The sequence below is a fragment of the Danio rerio genome, chromosome 14, assembly GCF_049306965.1.
Source record: "Danio rerio strain Tuebingen ecotype United States chromosome 14, GRCz12tu, whole genome shotgun sequence".
Taxonomy (NCBI): domain Eukaryota; kingdom Metazoa; phylum Chordata; class Actinopteri; order Cypriniformes; family Danionidae; genus Danio; species Danio rerio.
Window position 1 is genome coordinate 25332873 of NC_133189.1, and position 23950 is coordinate 25356822.

General features: G+C 40.5%; 2 protein-coding genes across 6 annotated transcripts in view; one reads left to right on the top strand and one right to left on the bottom strand.

Annotated features, from left to right (window-relative positions):
- The window catches only part of si:dkey-74k8.3, a 64975-nt gene that overhangs the window by 30748 nt on the left and 10277 nt on the right, over window positions 1–23950 (bottom strand). For 2 of the 4 annotated variants that reach the window (XM_682976.10, XM_003199892.6), the window contains one exon: window positions 22724–23345. The exons of the other annotated variants lie outside the window; for them this stretch is intronic. In XM_682976.10, coding sequence (XP_688068.2) covers window positions 22987–23345 — 359 coding nt within the window. In that variant the 3' untranslated portion in view covers window positions 22724–22986. Of the gene's footprint in view, window positions 1–22723; window positions 23346–23950 lie in introns of those variants that run through there. 4 annotated transcript variants of the gene reach the window in all.
- Window positions 8735–17131, top strand: pimr193 (Pim proto-oncogene, serine/threonine kinase, related 193). 2 transcript variants are annotated; one of them, NM_001423523.1, is given in 13 exon segments: window positions 8993–9165; window positions 10220–10474; window positions 10673–11047; window positions 11215–11309; window positions 11456–11506; window positions 11604–11976; window positions 12122–12280; window positions 12410–12532; window positions 12867–12961; window positions 13096–13146; window positions 13260–13632; window positions 13735–13893; window positions 15064–16972. In NM_001423523.1, coding segments are annotated over 13 exon segments (2346 nt in total). In that variant the 5' UTR covers window positions 8993–9062; the 3' UTR covers window positions 15198–16972.

The window sequence follows — 23950 nt, forward strand, 5'->3', positions numbered from 1 at the left end:
GACAAACCTCAACGCTTCGCCATGGAACAGGAAGTCCTTATAACTCAACCACACAATGTCTGATCTGCCTGAAACTCCACATGGTTGATAAAAGTCCTCTCCTGAACACATATGCATGCCAATATTAGTCAGTCATAGCGCCACCTAGTGACGGAGGGAATTTTGGCTTATAACTCAACCACACAATGTCCGATCAGCGTGAAACTTAACATAGTGGATAAAAGTCCTCTCCTGAACACATCTACATAACAATATTGAGTCTGGCATAGCGCCACCTGCTGGCAGAAGGTAGTTTTGCTAACAACTCAGCCCCACAATGTCTAATCTGCCTGAAACTTCACATGATTGATTAAAATCCTCTTCTGAAGACATCAACATACCAACATTAAGACAGTCAAAGCGCCACCTGCTGGCAACAGGAAGTTTGGCTTATAACTCAGCCAAACAACGTCCGACCTGCCTGAAAATTCACATGGTTGATGAGATTCCTCTCCTGAAGACATCTACATACCAATCTTGAGTCACAGTCATAGCGCCACCTGCTGACAGGAGGAAGTTTGGCATAAATCTGTGATTTTCTCGGCTTCTTTATATATATCGGCTTAAAATATTATTGTTCGCTGTTCTCTATCATCCTGAGGCCACCGGGCGGCGGTGAGCCCGGGTGCGAGGTCCCTATCATCGCTGCTTGCAGCTTTAATTATTATTATTATTATTATTATTATTATTAGGGACCGAGCACCGAACGGTGCAAGGCCCTATTGGAATTGCTCCGTTTATTATTATTATTATTCTTCTCTCCAATGAATCGCGATTTTGAGGGTCTAAACATGCCCGAAAACTCACGCAACTTTGCACACACCTCAGAAGTGGCGAAAATTTACGTTTTTTATGGGCTTCGGAAGTGGGCGTGGCAAAATGACTCGACAGCGCCACCTAGAAAAATTAAACGGACGAGCCCCCGATCCACGAATCACGCACATGCACGAAAATTGGCACACACCTCAAACACACCAAAACATACGAAAAAGTCTCTTGGAGCCATATCTCAAACCTAACAGGAAGTCGGATATTTTTGACTTCCTGCGGCGAAAAAGTGGCGTTTTTGCCATTTCCAGGCGTTGTATTTTAACGAACTCCTCCTAGGGATTTTATCCGATCGACACCAAAATTGGGTTTTGTCATCTAAAGGCCTTGGCGATGTTAAATTGCGAAGCTTTAGAGTTTTTGTCGATGGGCGTGTCTGTGGCGGCCTCGCAAACTTTGACGATTCGCCACAAAACAGGAAGTCGTTATAACTCAGGCATGCATTATCCGATCTGCCTCAAAAATCACACGTTTGATAAGAGTCCTAACCTGAACACGTGTACTTGCCGATATTCAGATACAGTTATAGCGCCACCTGCTGGCTACAGGAAATGACATGTTTTACATCGTAACAAACTCCTCCCATAAATTTTTTCGTGTCCGCACCAAATTTGAGTGGTGTTATCTGAAAGCCCTAGCAATGATATATTGTGAAGATCTTGAGTTTTTGCAGAGGGGTGTGTCCGTGGCGGCATGACAAACCTCAACGCTTCGCCATGGAACAGGAAGTCCTTATAACTCAACCACACAATGTCCAATCTGCCTAAAACTTCAGATGGTTGATAAAAGTCCTCTCCTGAACACATCCTCATAACAATAATGAAGTGGGCGTGGCAAAATGACTCGACAGCGCCACCTATAAAAATTAAACGGACGAGCCCCTGATCTACGAATCACGCACATGCACGAAAATTGGCACACACCTCAAACACGTCAAAACATACGAAAAAGTCTCTTGGAGCCATATCTCAAACCCAACAGGAAGTCGGATATTTTTAACTTCCTGCGGCAAATAAGTGGCATTTTTGCCATTTCCAGGCTTTGTATCTTAACGAACTCCTCCTAGGGATTTTATCCTATCGACACCAAAATTGGGTTTTGTCATCTAAAGGCCTTGGCGATGTTAAATTGCGAAGCTTTAGAGGTTTCATCGATGGGCGTGTCCGTGGCGGCCTCGCAAACGTTGATGATTCGCCACAAGACAGGAAGTCGTTATAACTCAGGCATGCAATATTCGATCTGCCTCAAAATTCACACATTTAATAAAAGTCCTGACCTGAACAGGTTTACGTGCCGATATCCAGTTACAGTTATAGCGCCACCTGCTGGCTACAGGAAATGACATGTTTGACACTGTAACAAACTCCTTCCACAAACTTTCCCGTATCAGCACCAAAATAAAGTGGTGTCATCTGAAAGCTCTAGCGATGATATATTGTGAAGATCTAGAGTTTTTGCAGAGGGGCGTGTCTGTGGTGGCATGACAAACCTCAACGCTTCGCCATGGAACAGGAAGTCCTTATAACTCAACCACACAATGTCTGATCTGCCTGAAACTTCACATGATTGATAAAAGTCCTCTTCTGAACACATCTACATAACAATATTGAGTCAGTCATAGCGCCACCTGCTGGCAGAAAGTAGATTGGCTTATAACTCAACCACACAAACTCCGATCTGCCTGAAACTTCACAAGGTTGATGAAAGTCCCCTCCTAAACACATCTACATAACAACATTGAATCTGTCATAGCGCCACCTGCTGACAAAAGGCAGTTTGGCTTATAACTCAGCCAAACAATGTCCGATCTGCCTAAAACTTCACATGGTTGATAAGTTTCCTCTCCTGAAGACATCTACATAACAATCTTGAGTCACAGTTATAGCGCCACCTGCTGACAGGAGGAAGTTTGGCATAAATCTGTGATTTTCTCAGATATTTTTAATATATCGGCTTAAATTATTACTGTTCGCTGTTCTCTGTCATCCTGATGCCACCGGGCGGCGGTGAGCCCGGGTGCGAGGTCCCTATCATCGCTGCTTGCAGCTTTAATTAGGGACCGAGCACCGAACGGTGCAAGGCCCTATTGGAATTGCTCCGTTTATTATTATTATTATTCTTCTCTCCAATGAATCGCGATTTTGAGGGGCTAAACAAGCCCGAAAACTAACGCAACTTTGCACACGCCTCAGAAGTGGCGAAAATTTACGTTTTTTATGGTCTTCTGAAGTGGGCGTGGCAAAATGACTCGACAGCGCCACCTAGAAAAATTTAACGGACAAGCCCCCGATCCACGAATCACGCACATGCACAAAAATTGGCACACACCTCAAACATGCCAAAACATACAAAAAAGTCTCTTGGAGCCATATCTCAAACCCAACAGGAAGTTGGATATTTTTGACTTCCTGCGACGAAAAAGTGGCATTTTTGCCATTTCCAGGCGTTGTATTTTAACGAACTCCTCCTAGGGATTTTATCCGATCGACACCAAAATTGGGTTTTGTCATCTAAAGGCCTTGGCGATGTTAAATTGCGAAGCTTTAGAGTTTTCATCGATGGGCGTGTCCGTGGCGGCCTCGCAAACTTTGACGATTCGCCACAAAACAGGAAGTCGTTATAACTCAGGCATGCATTATCCGATCCGCCTCAAAATTCACACGTTTGATAAGAGTCCTGACCTGAACAAGTTTACATGCCAAAATCCAGATACAGTTATAGCGCCACCTGCTGGCCACAGGAAATGACATGTTTTACATCCTAACAAACTCCTCCCACAAATTTTTTTGTATCAGCACCAAATTTGGGTTGTGTTATCTGAAAGCTCTAGCGATGATATATTGTGAAGATCTAGAGTTTTCGCAGAGGGGCGTGTCCGTGGCGGCATGACAAACCTCAACGCTTCGCCATGGAACAGGAAGTCCTTATAACTCAAGCACACAATGTCCGATCTGCCTGAAACTTAACATGGTGGATTAAAGTCCTCTCCTGAACACATCCTCATAACAATAATGAAGTGGGCGTGGCAAAATGACTCGACAGCGCCACCTATAAAAATTAAACGGAAGAGCCCCTGATCTACGAATCACGCACATGCACGAAAATTGGCACACACCTCAAACATGGCAAAACATACGAAAAAGTCTCTTGGAGCCATAACTCAAACCCAACAGGAAGTCGGATATTTTTAACTTCCTGCGGCAAATAAGTGGCATTTTTGCCATTTCCAGGCTTTGTATCTTAACGAACTCCTCCTAGGGATTTTATGCTATCGACACCAAAATTGGGTTTTGTCATCTAAAGGCCTTGGCGATGTTAAATTGCGAAGCTTTAGAGGTTTTGTCGATGGGCGTGTCCGTGGCGGCCTCACAAACTTTAACTATTCGCCACAAAACCGGAAGTCATTATAACTCAGGCATGCATTATACGATCTGCCTCAAAATTCACATGTTTAATAAGAGTCCAGACCAGAACAAGTTTACATGCCGATATCCAGATACAGTTATAGCGCCACCTGCTGACCACAGAAAATGTCATGATTTACAAAGTAATAAACTCATCCCACAAATGTTTTCATATCAGCACCAAATTTGGTTGGTTGTGTATCTGAAAGCTCAAGCGATGATATATTGTGAAGATCTAGAGTTTTCGTAGAGGGGCGTGTATGTGGTGGCATGACAAACCTCAACGCTTCGCCATGAAAAAGGAAGTGCTTATAACTCAGGCACACAATGTCTGATCTGCCTGAAACTTCACATGGTTGATTAAATTCCTCTCCTGAAGACATCTAAATGCCAATATTGAGTCAGTCATAGCGCCACCTAGTGACAGAAGGTAGTTTTGCTTATAACTCAGCCACACAATGTCCAATCAGCCTGAAACTTCACAGGGTTGATAAAAGTCCTCTCCTGAAGACATCTACGTGCCAATATTGAGTCACAGTCATAGCGCCACCTGCTGGCAACAGGTAGTTTGGCTTATAACTCAGCCACACAATGTCCGATCTGCCTGAAACTTCACATGGTTGATAAAAGTCTTCTCCTGAAGACATCTACATGACAATACTGTCACAGTCATAGCGCCACCTGCTGACAGGAGGAAGTTTGGCATAAATCTGTGGATTTCTCAGGTTTTTTATATATATCGGCTTAAATTGTTATTGTTCACTGTTCTCTGTAATCCTTAGGCCACCGGGCGGCGGTGAGCCCGGGTGCGAGGTCCCTATCATCGCTGCTTGCAGCTTTAATTATTATTATTATTCTTCTCTCCAATGAATCGCGATTTAGAGGGGCTAAACATGCCCGAAAACTCACGCAACTTTGCACACGCCTCAGAAGTGGCGAAAATTTACGTTTAATATGGGTCTCGGAAGTGGGCGTGGCAAATTGACTCGACAGCGCCACCTAGAAAAATTAAACGGACGAGCCCCCGATCCACGAATTACGCACATGCACGAAAATTGGCACACACCTCAAACATGCCAAAACATACGAAAAAGTCTCTTGGAGCCATATCTCAAACCCAACAGGAAGTCGGATATTTTTAACTTCCTGCGGCGAAAAAGTGGCATTTTTGCCATTTCCAGGCGTTGTATTTTGACGAACTCCTCCTAGGGATTTTATCCGATCTACACCAAAAATGGGTTTTGTCATCTAAAGGCCTTGGCGATGTTAAATTGCGAAGCTTTAGAGTTTTCGTCAATGGGCGTGTCCGTGGCGGCCTCGCAAACTTTGACGATTCGCCACAAAACAGGAAGTCGTTATAACTCAGGCATGCATTATCCGATCTGCCTCAAAATTCACACGCTTGATAAGAGTCCTGACCTGAACACATTTACATGCCAATATCCAGATACAGTTATAGCGCCACCTGCTGGCCACAGGAAATGACATGTTTTACAGAGTAACAAACTCCTCCCACAAATTTTATCATATCAGCACCAAAGTATGATAGTGTTATCTGAAAGCTCTAGCGATGATATATTGTGAAGATCTAGAGTTTTCGCAGAGGGGCGTGTCCGTGGCGACATGACAAACCTCAACGCTTCGCCATGGAACAGAAAGGCTATATAACTCAACCACACAATGTCCGATCTGCCTGAAACTTCACATGGTTGATAAAAGTCCTCTCCTGAACACATCCACATAACAATGTTGCAGTGGGCGTGGCAAAATTACTCGACAGCGCCACCTACCAAAATTAATCGGACGAGCCCCTGATATACGAATCACGCACATGCACGAAAATTGGCACACACCTCAAACATGCCAAAACATAGAAAAAAGTCTCTTGGAGCCATATCTCAAACCCAACAGGAAGTCGGATATTTTTAACTACCTGCTGTAAAAAAGTGGCGTTTTTGCCATTTCCAAGCGTTGTATTTTAACGAACTCCTCCTAGGTATTTTATCCGATCAACACCAAAATTTGGTTTTTTCATCTAAAGGCCTTCGCGATGTTAAATTGCGAAGATTTAGAGTTTTGCAGAGGGGCGTGTCCGTTGTGGCATGAGAAACCTCAACGCTTCGCCATGGAACAGGAAGTCTTTCTAACTCAACCACACAATTTCTGATCTGCCTGAAACTTCACACGGTTGATAAAAGTCCTCTTCTGAACACATCTATATGCCAATATTGAATCACAGTCATAGCGCCACCTGCTGGCAGAAGGTACTTAGGCTTATAACTCAGCCAGACAATGTCTGAACAGCTTGAAACTTCACATGGGTAATTAAAATCCACTCCTGAAGACATCTACAAAACAATATTGAGTCACAGTCATAGCGCCACCTGCTGGCAACCAGAAATTTGGCTTACAACTCAGCCAAACAATATTCGATCTGCCTGAAAATTTACATGGTTGATAAGATTCCTTTACTGAAGGCATCTACATAACAATCTTGAGTCACAGTTATAGCGCCACCTGCTGACAAGAGGAAGTTTGGCATAAATCTATGATTTCCTTAGGTTTTTTATATTTATCGGCTTAAATTAATATTGTTCGCTGTTCTCTGTCATCCTGAGGCCACCGGGAGGCGGTGAGCCCGGGTGCGAGGTCCCTATCATCGCTGCTTGCAGCTTTAATTACAAATTATTTTTCCAACAATATGCAATTCAGACAAATAAATTATTATTGTACATGTATGTTCTAGTGCTTTGTGTGATTTTTTAATCTGTTGATTTTAATGCTTAATGTAATTTTCACACATTTTCCTTAAATGCTTTAAGCATTATTAATGTTTTAAAAAATGGAATATTTTGTAATTGTGTCTGGTTTAATGTCAGTAGTACTAAGTACAATTGGGGTTTTTTCTCAACAATATGCAGGTCAGATACTTAAATTAGTTTTTTACATGTATGTTCATGTGCTTTGTCGTTTTCAATGTTTTTTTGAATGATTGAAATGTAATGTTTTGACACAATTTTCTTAAATGTTTAAGCATCACCAATGTTTTAAATAAAGTGTTTATTTTGATAATTTCTAATTGAGTCTTTTTTATTTTAATAGTATTAAAATAATGTTAATAAAATTATATTATAAAATATTTAGAACAAAATTAAAAGGTTTACAGTGGTTAACTGTTTACTTAGTTTTTAGAGTAATTAACCATTTTCAGACACTACGGTAACATGCTGTAAACTGATTTACGGTTGTATACTGTAAATCTCAAATACAGTATCTTACTGTAAAATGCCTTTGAAATGTCTAACAGTGTACCGGATCCATTAAAACATGAACGCGCCTTTTCTTTCAACTAGCGGAGTGTGAGGGATCACGGGACTGATGGAGATTTTTCTGTGGGGATTAAAAGTTCAGTTTTACAACAATACCACAGTATAGCCAACCTAGTGCTGTGTTTGTTCCTGACATTTTTCTGATTCTTGATACAATATCCTACCCTGCAGCACGGGATTCGTCAGCCATTTACTATTAAAGCAAGAAGCAGCAGAGACTGTTATGTACGGGACTTCGTCAGTAACTGTTACAGTTCATATGGACCCATTTCTTCATCCTCTGGATCATAACATGTAAGTGTAATTTAAATGGTTGCCTCAGTTTGCAGTGAAAAAATCACTTATGTACCCCAGTTTCATGGAAGAGCAGTGGGTTGCATTCACCTCATCAGCACAGCTGTTTCCTCCAGTGAAAAATGTAACTCTTAACGAACATTTCACTATTTTTATTTCAAAATGAACTACCTATATAACACACACACACACACACACACACACACATATATATATATATATATATATATATATATATATATATATATATATATATATATATATATATATATATATATATATTATTATTATTATTCAGATCATGAAATATGTGAATAAGCCTGTAGTTACATAATATTTATATTTATGCCATTTATTCAAAATATATTTCTAGTTTTAGTTATTGACTGGCCTTATATGGAAACAAAAAATGCACCTGAATATAGAAAGTGGTTTGTACTACTGTACACAGGTGTGTTGAGCCTATTTGGCTCATTCAAATGGCTACAGCATACAACCCTAGCATATTAGACAAACTTTTTAGTATTATAGTATTACTCAAATACACTACTAAAGTGTATTACTATTACTTTACAACTTATGAATTTAATATTAGGCTTATTATATATATATATATATATATATATATATATATATATATATATATATATATATATATATATATATATATATATATATATATAATTTATTTATTTATTATTTTTGTATTACTATTATTTTTATTATTTACTTTTTATCATAAAATCACCCCTGGTGTGCTGAGTTTTAGCTGATCAAAATCAATCTAATAGCTACTGTATTATGTTAAACAAACACTTTTTTAATTTATTTGTTCCCTAAATTATATAGGTTAATCAATATGTGTGACTTGATTTGTGCTTAAGAATTAAATATATATTCTATTTTATCATAGGCTACACATTTTTTAAAGATATTCAATATTTCTATCATTCAAATTTCTATCATATCATATGCACCTGACTGAATACAAGTGTGTTTTGTGCTTGTTTAAATCAACTGATAATAGCGTACTGTACCTTTAAGACAGAATTCGAACGAGTTCTAAAAACGTCACGGCGCAGAACATATTCCACGTTGTTACAGCACTTGCAGCATTTGTGACTTGTTTAATGAAAGAAGTGGTGAAATTGAAAACTTTTGCGTTTTAATGAACACTGAATCTTCATTTATGACAATTTGCGATTCACAACGATTTATTCACAGCACGAGTACTCTCCCCAACTCTACCTCAATGGAGAACAACTCAGCAGGTACACTTTTTGGATATTTTCAAGCACAATTAGCGCCCATTTCCAGTAATTGTGTGGTGAATTCTCATATTGTTTTTTTAGATAGTTTAGAAACATTTCTAGCGTTTATTTCACTGTGAATAAAGGGGAATGTAAAATGCAGGGTAATGTAATATACGTCCATATAAGTAACTTATGTACCTACATGTGTTGGTTTAGTGTCCAGAATTTGTATGTGTGTAGTGTCTTTTTTAAATTAATTTAGTTTCTTATCACAGATGTATTGAAGTCTTTATTCCAAAATAAACCTGCTTGCTCATTTAAACAACTAAAATACTTAAAATAAATCAACTTTTGGTTGTTATGACGAAGATTGATTATGGTAAAGAAATATTTGTTAGTGAAAGTGTAAATAATAAAATACAATATGATTCTTTTTTTGAGTGAAATGGAAAGAACCAGCAATGAACCTTGCACATCTGTAGCTAATAACCTTTTTCTTCTAGAGTTTGCACCCGTGTCGTGGGATAAGCTTGTTACAAATGTAATGATGACAAAAAAAATGTACATTCTCTGATTATACTTGGCCAGTAGTGTGTGCGTAATTGAGTTGACTGTAGCAGTAGTGAGAGCTGCAATTCAGATGTAAATACATTTTTATTTACAACAAAAAAAAAGTTCCAACAAAGTGTAAATCAGTCTCATCTTATGCATTTGTAGAAAGTTCAATGAATGAGCTTGATAGAAATGAGCACATTTACATGGCCAAATCGCTTGATCACTCTCAAAAACTAAAATAAATAAAAGTCATTAGGGTTACTTTTAAAATTGCATGTTGCTATATAAATGACATTTAATTATGAATTGGGGATGGAGCTGAACATTATTATTCCTGCAGCATATGTTTTAGTGTATCGAATAACTCAGAAATATTGATGATCATGGTTTTTTATATAGCATAGGGCAATACCACAGAGGGCAATACATATATTTAAGTTTAAAGTAAAATCTTTAGTTATTTACATTTGATAAAGGTCAATCTTTTTTCTAAAATGTATTTCTTTTTTTCTTTCAGAGAAACAACCAGAAAGCAGGAAGAACATCTTCCCTGCGCTGTTCAGAAATATTTTTCTGACAGTAAAAGGTCGTCGACGAGGCAATGTAGTGTCTACACCACAGCCTACGTCCGACATGGATTTATATGATCCACAGCCAGGCCCATCCGGCCTCCAGTACACGGCTGTACAGGATCATACTGATACTCAATCGGGTCCATCTAGTCTCAATCCAACAACTTCTGACACAAATACAGCTTATCCCGAGGCTGAAGGTGGGTCTAGTGTCATTTTATTTCTGTCCTGTTTCTGTCATTTGACTTTATTAACTATTCATTAGGTTTTTATTAAGTAGGTTTGTTAGTTCTGGGATTATAAAATTGTTTGTTTTAATGATCTGACCTTTGAAGTTTTAAATTTTAACATCTGTAGGGACTTTTTAACACTTTAGTTTCTGCTTCTTGCATTTTCAGAGAAACAAACAAAATCAAAGATGAACAAAATCAGCGCCTTCTTCAAAAGAAGGTGGCGAGCTGTAAAACGTGCATCAACATCGCACAAGAAGAACAACAAAATGGCTCCACAGCTCGACAACAATATTTCTATTTTTGAGCCATTGACCCTGAGAGATCCCCTTGAAGATCTGCAATCTGGTCTATCCATCCCAGATCGAGATCCAGATGTTCCTGAGAAAACACTTCTAGAAGAATGTGACCTTCTGCTGAAGGGCTTGCAGAATCTGAATGATCCTCCAGCCCCATCAACATTTCCAGGTCCTGCTCTCAAGAAAAGATATATTGGAAATCCAACTTGGCTAAGAACGGTTTCCAATCCAGGACCATGTACCCGTGAGTATTTGACCAATTATTGTTCCTCCATACATTAGACTGGATTTAAGAAAGTCTGTCTATTTAAACACATGTCATATGTCTAGTTCTACATCTGGTATTCATGTGTCATGTTGTCATACACTACACTCAACCCATTACACCTGTATTGACTTGCTCTTTTGCAGTTCCACTTTCTGAGCTTTATGAAGTAGAAGAGGAAATTGGAAAAGGATTCTTCGGCAGAGTGTGCAAAGGGATCCGGAAATCTGATGGCAAACAGGTAGAATCTCTCTTGCTGTGTTCACCAACTGTAAAGAGATCAGTGCTTTCATTTTTGCCATTTTTCAGAGTCAATGAAGGGTTAATTTTTCCAGTTTATACCATCCAGTGGGCTTAAAAATGTAATTGCTGCTTTTTTTCTGGCAGGTCGCCATCAAGTTTACAGCGAAGCGGGAGACAGACCGGTATATCACAATTGTAAGTCGGCAATGCACGTGATGCAGAATATATTTCAAATACAAGTGACATGTCAAACAGAAATAAAACTAATCATTTGTTGACCTGTTTTTTCCAGCCCGGTGTTGCCGAGCCACTGTTCGTGGAAGTGGCTCTAAACCTGCTGCTAAATCAACCTCCTCTGAGTCCATACATCGTGCACATGCTGGACTGGTTTGAAGAGCCAGATCAATTCATCCTCATCCTGGAATACTCTCAACCTTCCAAAGAGCTCTTCAAGTTTTTCGTTAAGGAAAAGCCTAGTGAATCTCAGGCACGTAGCTTGATGTACCAAGCGGTGCTTGGAGCGAAGCACTGTCTAGACAGAGGTGTCTTACACCGTGACATCAAGCTGGACAACTACGTGATCAACACTGAGACAAACCAAGTCAAACTAATTGACTTTGGCTGCGGTGACATAGTCAAAGATGACTATAATGGTCAATTCATAGGTGAGTTTTGTCTTAATATCAGCCTCATCACATGTTAGTGAGATGTGATTTTAGTATTTTATTTAAAAAAGTGACTGCTGACTTTTGTAACTTTTGCTGACTTTTTGTCTTTGTCTAATATGAATATACATTTTTTGATAAACAGGATTTGCCTGCCCACCTGAATACTTTGTGGATTTGAAGTATGATGCGGAATCATTAACTGTCTGGTCTCTGGGCATAATGATGTACGGGATGGTCTGCAAATATCCGGCCAGTACAGCTGAAGTTCACAATCTGACTTTTGATGCCCAAGTATCCGCAGGTGAGTGAATAGTACTAATATTATTGAACACATACAGTACAATCATTTGCCAAACACATGCTACATATTTTACAACAGTTTGTCAGAAAGACATATGTGACTAACCAGCATGCTTGTGACACCTTACAGAATTCCAGGATTTGATCAAACGCTGCCTGGCTTATGAACCATCTGAGAGAGCCACTATGGAGGAGGTCCTGCAGCATGAATGGTTTCAGCAGGAACAAATTCCAGGACCAACACCGAAGACAGGTAATATGACTTATAGACCATTTTGAGGGATGTAAACAATAACAATGATCCTGACGTATTTCCTGTTTTACATTTTAAATTTCTATTGCTTCTAAGAATCTAAAAAGAGCCACATACTGACAAATAACATTATGATTGCTGTTTTAACATTGAATTATGATTGAATTGCCTCTTGTTACAGTTATGAAATAGTTTGATATTACTGTAAGCAGGAAATGTTCATGGGCCAGTGACATCACCACATTGAAATGGTCTATAAGGCAAATCAGACTTTGGAAGAACTGAAACCCGTGTATCTAATATACTAACATTTTACTTTGTCACATTTTTGCAGTTCCACTTTCTGAGCTTTATGAAGTGGAAGAGGAAATTGGAAAAGGATTCTTCGGCAGAGTGTGCAAAGGGATCCGGAAATCTGATGGCAAACAGGTTGAATCTCCCTTGCTGTGTTCACCAACTGTGTACCATGTTTATCAGTGCTTTCATTTTTGCCATTTGGTCGTTGATAAATTTCCCATCAATATATTATGATTAAAAAATTTATTTTTCTCTTTTATTTGCAGGTCGCCATCAAATTTATAATGAAGAGAGAGACAGACCGGTATATCATAGTTGTAAGTGGGAAAACCCCATATTATGAAATAATTAAATCCAAATAATATATCCTAAATACAAGTGAATGTGATGTTTAAAGTCAGCTAATCATTTGTTGACCTGTTTTCTCCAGCCCGGGGTTTCCAAGCCACTGTTCGTGGAAGTGGCTCTAAACCTGCAGCTAAATCAACCTCCTCTGAGTCCATACATCGTGCACATGCTGGACTGGTTTGAAGAGCCAGATCAATTCATCCTCGTCATGGAATACTCTCAACCTTCCAAAGAGCTCTTCAAGTTTTTCGTTAAGGAAAAGCCTAGTGAATCTCAGGCACGGAGCTTGATGTACCAAGCAGTGCTTGGAGCGAAGCACTGTCTAGACCAAGGTGTCTTACATCGTGACATCAAGCTGGACAACTACGTGATCAACACTGAGACAAACCAAGTCAAACTAATCGACTTTGGCTGCGGTGACATAGTCAAAGATGACTATAATGGTCAATTCATAGGTGAGTTGGATTTTTGTGTTACCATTCCCCTGATGACATGTTAGCTTCATTTTTTGTAAATGATGTCTTTGTCTAATCTGAATATATATTTTTGATGAACAGGATTTGCCTGCCCACCTGAATTCTTCGTGGATTTGAAGTATGATGCGGAATCATTAACCGTCTGGTCTCTGGGCATAATGATGTACGGGATGGTCTGCAAATATCCGGCCACTACAGCTGAAGTGCACAATCTGACTTTTCACTCCAAAGTATCCGCAGGTGAGTACCAACGACATAATGACAATAATATTGTTGTAAAACATCAGCACAATCTTTTGCACAACATGTTAAATATTTCTTGAACTTGACCAGGGCTTGACATTAACACCCGACAGCCCTCGTCCCTAAAGATTAGAATGTTAATTTTAGATTGTTTGTCAATATGCACACAAATGTGATATTATATGCGAGAAGCAGCAAGTTGGATAACTGTTCGTGCGAACAAAAGAAAGTAGGTGAATACCGAATGAGTGGATGATCAGGCGAACAGTGAGGCGCTGATGTTGTGAGCGATGCACAGCTGATGTGAAGAGCACAAGTGCTTTAAAGCTCGTTTCTTTGCGCAAAACAACCATGCCTAGAAATGCAACTGGGGCGATCATTTCTCTTTGAAATGCAAAAAAGCGGTGTTTATGCACCCACAGTCCTGCTGCTTTCAGAGATCCAGATTCTTTGTAAGCAGCAGCAGTTGGCGCTTTCGCTTTTACCATTCTTTGAACAGATTTTTAATGGGCCTAGCGTTAACAGTGTGCTCGTGATCAGAATGTTTTTCTATCTTCTTTCTTTTGCTTGCAGTTATTGTTGATAATATGGTTTAATTATTATCCTTTACAATAACATTGTTTTAATAGGAGATTAACTCTCCATTTATCTGTTGTTACCTGATGGTCTGGGACCCTTAGTCCGGACAAACTACTATGTAAAGTTTTAGATAAATGAGAGTAATTTTTTAAAACTCAATTGTTTTTTAAGATTATTTTTTGTTAGATAAAAAGTGCATGTACAGAGCTATACTTAACTATTTTTGACACCTTTTTTAAATTTGTGGCAAGGAAATAATCAGTTTGGTGTGGCCAGGGAAAAGTCCTTAGTGTTGAGCCCTAAAACTCATGTAAAAAAAAAAGGAAAGAAGGCATGTGGACATAACACATCATTAAAATCAAGTCATTTCAGCATGCCAAAGTCAAATTTATGCATGTAAAATATATTTTCCCCAACAACAAAATTATGGCTAGTGAAAATAACAAGTGGCTAGTAACGTCGGAAAACTACTAACCACAGTGGCTGGTGATCAAAAAAGTTAAAAGTCAATCCCTTAACTTGACAATGAGTTAGTCACATGGACATAAAGAGAAATATGACTAACCAGCGCTCTTATGAACCTTACAGAATTCCAGGATTTGATCAAACGCTGCCTGGCTTACGAACCATCTGAGAGAGCCACAATGGAGGAGGTCCTGCAGCATAAATGGTTTCAGCAGGAGCAAAAATCAAGAGTTCCTCTGGAGTCAGAAGAGGAATAATCATCATTTACAAACTGTATATAGCACATTGCACTTTACCCTTTCAGAAAAACAACTGTGGACTGCCTGTATAAAGATATTCTGGAAAGGTAAGTCTAGACAAATGAAATTCCACAGTTCAGAAAAGTTTGGCAGCAGATAGTGTCTCTGTATACTGTTCCCTTTGGGATGGGGAACTTCAATGCTATAAGTGTATTTAATCCATGTATGGGGGTTTAGTTTCAGAAAGAGTATATAACGGGCCAATGACATGCCAAATGAGTTGGCAGCGTAAGCTTGCGCACATGTGGCTTATTGCAATCCGCATATAAGCACAGAGAAAGCAAGGCAACGCTATTCTTTTCGCTTCTGAGAGAGTCGATGAGGGTTCCTCCTGCTGATATCCTGCAATTTCGAGCGAACGAGAGCAGTCTCCCGGTCCAAAGTGTGTACACGCAGTGGCAGACGGTTGAGCTGGGTTTCTCCCTTGCCAGGCGTTCTTTGGGTCCGGTCCTCCAGAGCAGTGCATATAAAGTTGCAAATTTCAAAAAAGAGCAACACAGTCGTGCAGCACATCCTTTTCAGGATGGCGCTCCGACCGTGCGTTTTTGGATGCAGTGGTTTCCTGTCCCCGGATGATGGGCACGAAGGAAGCGATCCGTCTAACCAGATGGTAGCCCTTACGTTTGATGACACCGGGGACCAGACGTCCACCACGGCATCGGAGGGTGGGCTTTCATTGTCCGAAGATGATCCAGACCCGCTAGCCCCCTCTGGGCAGGTTAGCGCTGTCAAGACGGATCCTGAAACGTGCTTTCCCGGGCTGCTTCGGCTGTGGGGTTGGAGATGGCTTATCCCCCAGCTCCGCGGCGGGACCGACTAGATGGGTGCTACGTAGAGGACCAGAGGGCTAAGCCTTCGAAGCCTCTCGTCCCCTTCTTCCCGGAGGTGCACAGTAGGCTCACGCAGTCTTGGAGGGCACCTTTCTCTGCCCGTGCTGCGTGTCCTTCCACCCTCACCACTCTTGATGGTGGAGCGGCCAGGGGGTATGAAGCGATTCCTCAGGTCGAGCGCGCCATTGCGGACAATCTTTGTCTGCATGGCGCCTCTTCTTGGCGGGGCCCACCTCATCTCCCGTCCAAAGCCTGTAAGTTATCTGCCTCCTTCGGAGCCAGAGCTTACAAGGCTGCAGGCCAGGCTGCTTCCGCCTTGCTATGGCCACCTACCAGTGCTACCAAGCGCAGGCGCTGGCCCGGCTGCACAAGGGTGGGTCCAGGTGAGCCTGCCCTCCGGAGTTTGGGTGCGGAGTGAGAGCAAATCTCTCGTCTCCAGCTCTTCCGCGGGACCCTCGCTCTTCCCGGATCAGCACACCCACTCCGCGCTGCCCCACTGCTGGTACGTCAGTGATTGTAGCGATGAGTCCATTAGCGAGAACTCTGCCTGCCTGGTTAGCGCGGGCCAGCCCTTCGCGGTGGCTCATACACACAGTCAGACTCGGCTATGCGATTCAGTTCGCGAAACGGCCCCCCAAGTTCAGTGGTGTGTATTTCACAAGGGTCAACCCCTCTGTCCGCCCCTGTCTTGCGAGAGGAGATTGCTGTCCTCCTGGCAATGGATGCAATCGAGCCGGTCCCTCCAGCCGAGATGGAGAGCGGGTTTTACAGCTCGTAGTTCATCGTGCCCAAAAGAGCGGTGGGTCATGGCCAATCCTAGATCTGCGCGTTTTGAACCGCTGTATGCACAAGCTGACGTTCAGAATGCTCTCTCAGAAGCGCATTCTCCGGTGCGTTCGTCCTACAGTATACAGAGACTAGCATGGCAATCACAAGAGGGCTGCCCAACTTTTCTGGATCATGGATTGTCTGGACTTACCTTTCCAGACTATTGTGAATTTGTGACTATTGTCAATTTTTTTGTATTTTTGTGTTTTTTGGGAATAAACTGTTCTTACTGTGTATTCTGTGTCATTCTTTTAACGCTTACAAACTTCTCACAAAACTAAAACCTGACCTATTTAAACTGTGTTACCTGCTGTGAGTGGTGTAATGCGTACTGAAAAATCCTACTTAATTAAAAGTACCATTACTTGCCTAAAAATGTAGAGTGAAAGTATCTGTTTAGTAGTAATAGTATCTGTAAGCAGACCTTTTAAAAGTTCTCATGAGTAGTGAGTATTACACTGTGAAAAGCTGATGCGTTTACATGTAATTTGTGGATGTGTGTAAACGTAACATTCTGTAGTGCCTTTAGTTATTGCCCAGCAGGCACACAACATCATAAAACATTAATATTAGTTAGATTTAGGTTGTGATGTCAGGTGACCAAAATTCAGTGATTAGCCAGCGTCTAAGGACAACATTTTGTTGGACAAACACATTTTGATGTCCAATTACGGCGTTAAATGACGTTGATATTTGATTGAGTTGTCAGAAAAGGACCAAAATCCAACGGGTCAACATCTTAAACCAAAGTCATATTGATGTCAAATACTGACATTTATTCGTCAGGTATGGCAACCAAATTCCAACGTCTGATTGTTGTCATAGTAGTAACGCCCACACAACGAGTAACGTCCACATAATGAGTGTATTAAAGATGTTAAAGACTGGATGAGCTACGATTTTCTTCTATTAGATTCAGACAAAACAGAAGTTGGATCGAAATCCTGTACACAGCAGATCTCACAGCTCACAACTATTATTCTAGATTGTGGTGTGCCAGATGGCTGACTTCTTTGCCAGTTTAAATTACATAGTGTAACATTTTTGTTTTGGTTCAAAAACTAATGTAAAATAATGTAAACAGTGATTAAAATGCTTGCAGTAGCCTACATTATTTTTTACAGTCTGGACATGACAGAGATGGACATGTTTAGCAACAATACTCAGGTGGGCTGTGGCGTTGACACAATGCTCAATTGGTACTAATGGGCCTAAAATGTGCCAAGAAAATATTCCCTACACCACCAGCCTGAAGCATTCATAAAAGCCTAGATGGATCCATGCTTTCATTTTGTTGACGCAAAATTCTGACCCTACCATTCGAATGTTGCAGCTGAAATCAAGACTCATCAGACCAGGCAACATTTTTCCAATCTTCTATTGTCCAGTTTTGGTGAGCCTGTGTGAATTATAGCCTCAGTTTCCTGTTCCTAGCTGACAGGAGAGGCACCCGGTATGGTCTTCTGCTGCTGTAGCTCATCCGCCTCAAGGTTTGATGTGCTGTGCGTTCAAAGATGGTCTTCTGCATACCTCGGTCGTAACGAGTGGTTTTTTGAGTTACTGTTGCCTTTCTATCAGCTGGGACCAGTCTGGCCATTCTCCTCTGACATCTGGCATCAGCAAGACATTTGTGCCCACAGAACTGCTGCTTACTGGATATTTTCTCTTTTTCAGATCATTGTCTGTAAATGATTTAGCATGTTTCTAACATTGATTAGCATGAATAAGCATGTTTCCAGCATGAATTAGAATGTTGTTAGCATGATTTAGCATGTTGTTAACAACATTCTAGCATAAACTAACAAGGTTCTAACAAATTGGCACACATCTAGCATGAATTAGCATGTTTCTTACATTGATTTATATGTTAGTATCTTTCCAGCTTTAATTAGCATGTTGTTAGCATGTTTCTAGCATGAATTAGAATGTTGTTAACATGATCCTAGCATGAATTGACATTGTTCTAATAAATTGGCACACATAGTATGAATACTAGCATGAATAAGCATGGTTCTAACATTGATTAACATGACATGTTAGCATCTTTCCAGCATAAATTAGCATGTTGTTAGCATGATTCTAGCATGTTTCTAGCATGTTTTAGCATGTTGTTAGCATGATTCTAGCATGAATTAACATGGTTCTAACAAATTGGCACACATCTAGCATGAATTAGCATGTTTCTAACATTGATTAGCATGTTAGCATGTTTCCAGCAAAAATTTTGCATGTTGTTACCATGATTCCAGCTTGACTTAACATGTTAATTCTCTACATTTATAAAGCGCTTTTTCTGGACACTCGAAGCACTTTACATATTGGGGAATCTCCTCATCCACCACCAGCCTGCAGCATCCACCAGGATGACGCGGTGGGAGCCATATTGCGCAAGACAGCACACCACACACCAGCTTAAAGCCTGGTTTATACTTCTGCGTCAGCCTTAACCCACGGCGCATGCAACGTGCGTAGCTGTGCATTTATACTTCTGTGCACTCTTTTTGTTGCTCTGAAATAACACTTCCGAAACGCTAGTTGGCAGTGAGGTGTTAATGTTCCTCTGTGTAGAGTTTCTTCGCAAATGTTTTGTTTTTTCTGAACGCTTCCTCATTGTACAAGTGGCTCAAACTCGCTTATTTTGAGGCTGGAACTGGCGGACGTGCAACAACTTTAACCATAAGGTATACATAAAACAAAACTTTTCATCTGGAGCTACTTCACAGGACTCCACACTTGTGGAGAGGAGACATGATTAAGCCATTTATGACATGGGGATAATGGACAGAGGCCAGTGGGCAAATTTGGTCTGGATGCCGGGGCTTAATTCTCTACTCTTTTTAGAAGGACATCCTGGGATTTTTAACAATCATAGAGAGTTAGGATCTCGGTTCAACCACTCATCTGTAAGGCTACGCTCACTGAGCAGTATAGAGAGTTGCAGAGAGCTAACTGCTGGCGACTTGTTGACATTTTCTTAAGCTATTAAATAAGGGGCATGCCCCATTCGCACTTAAAGTAGTTTGGCCTTGTCGTAATGATCTTGGGAATCCTACAGATCTTCCTCACCCTTGTCCCATCGTGTGACCTCTCAGTGGTATTTTTGTCCCCCTTCATATTAATGTAGGTAATTTAACATTTCTGTTAAAACTGTTGGCAAATATTGAATGGGTGGTCCAGAGTGAGATTTTAAGGCTTGGTAGTGTTTATAGGGTGCAAATCAATGTGTGCTTCATTTGTAAAAAATCAAATAATGATAATAATTTTAATTTATCCTCCTATTCTTTGATTATACACAGCTACTCAGCTAAAATGAAAATGACTGTCATATTTCCTAGTTCCTCCGAAAGGCCCGCTCTCGAGAGACTCTGATTGGTCCACCTCACCAGGAAAAGCGTCATGCCCAGGGGCGTTGCTAGACATAAAGCTGTACTCAGGCACATATATATATATATATTTTTTTTTCGTTTTATTATTTTTTTAATAAAACAAATAAGTTACATATAATTCTAAATAAATAACAGTATTATTTTTATTCTACAATTATTATTTTAAATAAATAAGAGAAATAATCCTAAATGTAACTGAAAAAAATCTAAAGACACAACTGGAGTGGTGCTAAGGTCATTTAAGAAATCTTTTGCATGAATATTAATTTAATTTGACTAAAATTCTAAAGAAGACAATTCTATATAATGCAAAATAGATGTTTTATAGAATTATCTGTTGTGTTAGACTCATGGCCTAGAATTAGCCTCCCTGACTCAGTGTCCCTCCTTTTGCTTCATACAAAACATTTATCAGGAGCCATGCTTAGTCTAAATAAGATCATCATCATATTATTTAAACTTAGTTTTTTTCAACTTGCAAAACTAACTGTGCGCCGACATCTCTGCATAAAAGACTGTTACGCCGGTAAGCATGCGAGGCGCAAAATCAGCACAGCTATTTTTTCAGCGTGCATGTTCACAACCAAGACATTACAACAGTAGCAGAGCAGCGCATCAAGCTGGAGCATTGAGGCACGTGGGTAAGTTTTTTTTCTGCACACATTTTCAGTTTGCTTTTTGATTAACTACATTGCTTTCAACAGTGTTGGTTCGGTTGCACAAAGAGAATTGCATCTTTATTCCGGAATTACCACTCTTAATAAATACGCTTGAATAAAGTAAATCGTATCTCAAAGAATTTACTGGGCCACTGGCGATTTTTACTGGGGCACATGCCCCAGTAAATGGGGTCTAGCGACGCCCCTGGTCACGCCTCTACTAACACACGCTTTGCCCCTGCTGTGTAAACACTGTCGATCAGAGTAGCTGTTAGCCATATTAGTTTGACCCTGAATCAGACAGAGAATGAAGAGGACACAGCTGAACCTCACGCCTGCTCTCTAAAATGGGTCACCAACCCTGTTCCTGGAGAGCTACCTTCCTGCAGAATTCAGTCCCAACCCTGATCAAACACACCTGAACCAATTAATAGTGCCTAAAGCAGCACTTGATAATTACAAACAGGTGTGTTTGGTCAGGGTTGCAACTGAAATGTGCAGGAAGGTAGCTCTCTAGGAACAGGGTTGGTGACCCCTGCTCTAGAATAAAACCTGACAAGTGTCTTTCTAACATATTCTGATTATGAGCATGTGTAAGTAATGTGAAACCTTCACTTACCTTTTGCAAGTTCGTTATTTGAGACGTAGAATGACAGAAAGCGGGCGCATAGAGAGACACTGCAGTACTGGTGACGATTGTGGGTTTTTACAGCAGTTTTGATGGATAAAAATGAATTTGTAGCTAAATTTTTAAAGATGCCAAACAGCATTCCCCATTGTTTACATCGTTGTTTATGTCCTTGCTACAACATATACTGTTAACGCTAGACACTGTGCATGTAATAGATCAATCTGAACAAATAAAAACACGTACAGGTTGTGGCTCAATCCACAGCTTCTTCTATTATGGTTGGATTTGCTCCTTCTTTGAGGAGTTTTAGCTGAATCCAGCACTGAACTGGGAGAGCTTCTGGAAGCTGTCCTTGGTCAAATGCTAGAGCTATATCTTTTTCACAATTCTCTGGAACATAATTAAACTTCAACTGTAAGCACTTCTCTCTTTGTGTAGTGTCCTTTGGAATTAAGCCCAAATACAGAAACAGAAAAAGCTCAGTGAAAATAGCAGGGTTTGGACACCACTTTAACTTTCTCTGCTATAACATTACAGCACCTCTTTCCTTGCCCTGTGGCTGTGCAGGATGTATGCACATGGTAAATGTGTGTAACCTCATGGGTTTATGATCTCATCAACCCAGATGCAGTTTTGTAGTCCCCAAACTTCGTTTGCTGTAGGTTTTGCTTAAGCTAACTCTGTAAAAGCCAATGTCTCACTTAGCATTCGACTTTGAACATCTTACATTCAGAGATGTTATTCAGACACAGCTACATTACACATCAACTCAAATTTAAAATATAATATCGTAGTGGAACACCCCTTTAAATGTTTAACTGCTCATATCTCACCTCACGCTGTTTTACCATCGCTAAACTCAAGTTCTTCATTTGTTTTCTGTGAGCAGTAAAGAATTCGTTTTTAAAAGTCTGTACTGTACATAGCGGCGATTGACGAGTTCTTTCAGAAATCATTTATAAAACCTTTTCTCATCCCAACAACCAGGGCCTTGCCGTAGGTGACATAGGTAGCTGCTATGCGAGCAAAATATTGAGGGTCACTGCATAAGAGGATGTTTTTGTAGAAGAGGATTTCAGCAAATCCAGACCACAGTGAAAATGAATGAACCAGTGTGTTCATGTAAGTCATAATGAAACGGGCAACATAAAACACTCAAGGATAACTTTAATTGTACCACATGACATTCACAGAGCTGTCAGATGACGTTTAGTCTTCATGCTTTACATTTAGTAAAAACAGAATATGGGTTATCAAATACACTCAAAGCAGGAGAGAACTGGCCAAATAAGACAGAAATACTAGTAATGCTGTTCAGAGTTGCATCAGACGCTTAGCATGTCATCCCTGAGTGCTCATCTTTCTGTTATTGTGAGTCCATGTCTATATTGCCTACTTGTAATGAGCTGCTCATCACTGCCGTGTTTTCTTTTCCGTCCCATCGACTTGTCCCTCTAGTTTGCTGATTCGGCTCTCCAGGCTCCCGTTTTTCCCTCCACCGCTGCTCGTTGCGACTGCGAATACGGCGCAGAGGAGCACCAGCAGAATCAGTCTCATTGTGGTGACTTCAGGTGATGCGACGTGGTCACTGACGATCCGCACAAACAGCCACACTACCACGACTGGCTTGACAAGCCAAAACACTCGCCTTACGAGGCCCACGGTGATTCTCAGCAGGAAGTACAGCAGATAGTAGCCAAGAACAGCCAGCAGAGCCCACTTTGTCACTGCAGATACACCCTCAGCGGTGAAATGAGGGATGGATATTATCTCTTTGAGAAAGACAAACAAACAAAAACAATGTTTAATCAGATGTATTTCTTGGGTTAACGAGAGCGGTGATTTCCTAAACAGAATCAACTCTGATTGGTCAAAATTAGCTTGACAATTTTGTCAACAAACTCACAAACGTCCTGTGGGTCCCTCAGAAACCTTAAGGCTTTTGCAATGGTTGTTAAATGGTTAAGGTTGTTGATAAGTTGTTGTAACTGACTATTACAGTAGATGGCAGGGTGTACTTGTGTGGCATATTGATGGTTGCTAGGGTGTTCTTCATGGTTGTTGCATTAAAGCTGTGCAGTTGCTTTTATTTTCTGGGTGACTGCTACAGTAGTTGGTTGCTAGAGTTTATTTGTTGGTTGGTAGATTTCTACGAGGATGTTCTGAGTGGTTGCTGGAAGATTGCTAAGAATAAACAGCTACAATTGTGCTAGGGACTTTTGGTGGATGTAGTTTGTTGGTAGTGTACTTGGTGGTGTAAAGGCTGATTTATACTTTTACGTTAAGCGCATGCACCTCTCAAAAAATGTAATGTGTAAATGTAGCGCAAGCTCTGTGATTGGTCGGCTTGGGAGCACTGACGGAGGTGAGAGCCGCG

Coding starts and splice junctions, on each gene's coding strand:
- pimr193 (XM_073921119.1), top strand. CDS start 9,063: ATGAACACTGAATCTTCATTTATGACAATTTGCGATTCACAACGATTT. Junction 9,166..10,219: donor AATGGAGAACAACTCAGCAG/GTACACTTTTTG, acceptor TTTTTCTTTCAG/AGAAACAACCAGAAAGCAGG. Junction 13,894..15,063: donor TCACTCCAAAGTATCCGCAG/GTGAGTACCAAC, acceptor TGAACCTTACAG/AATTCCAGGATTTGATCAAA.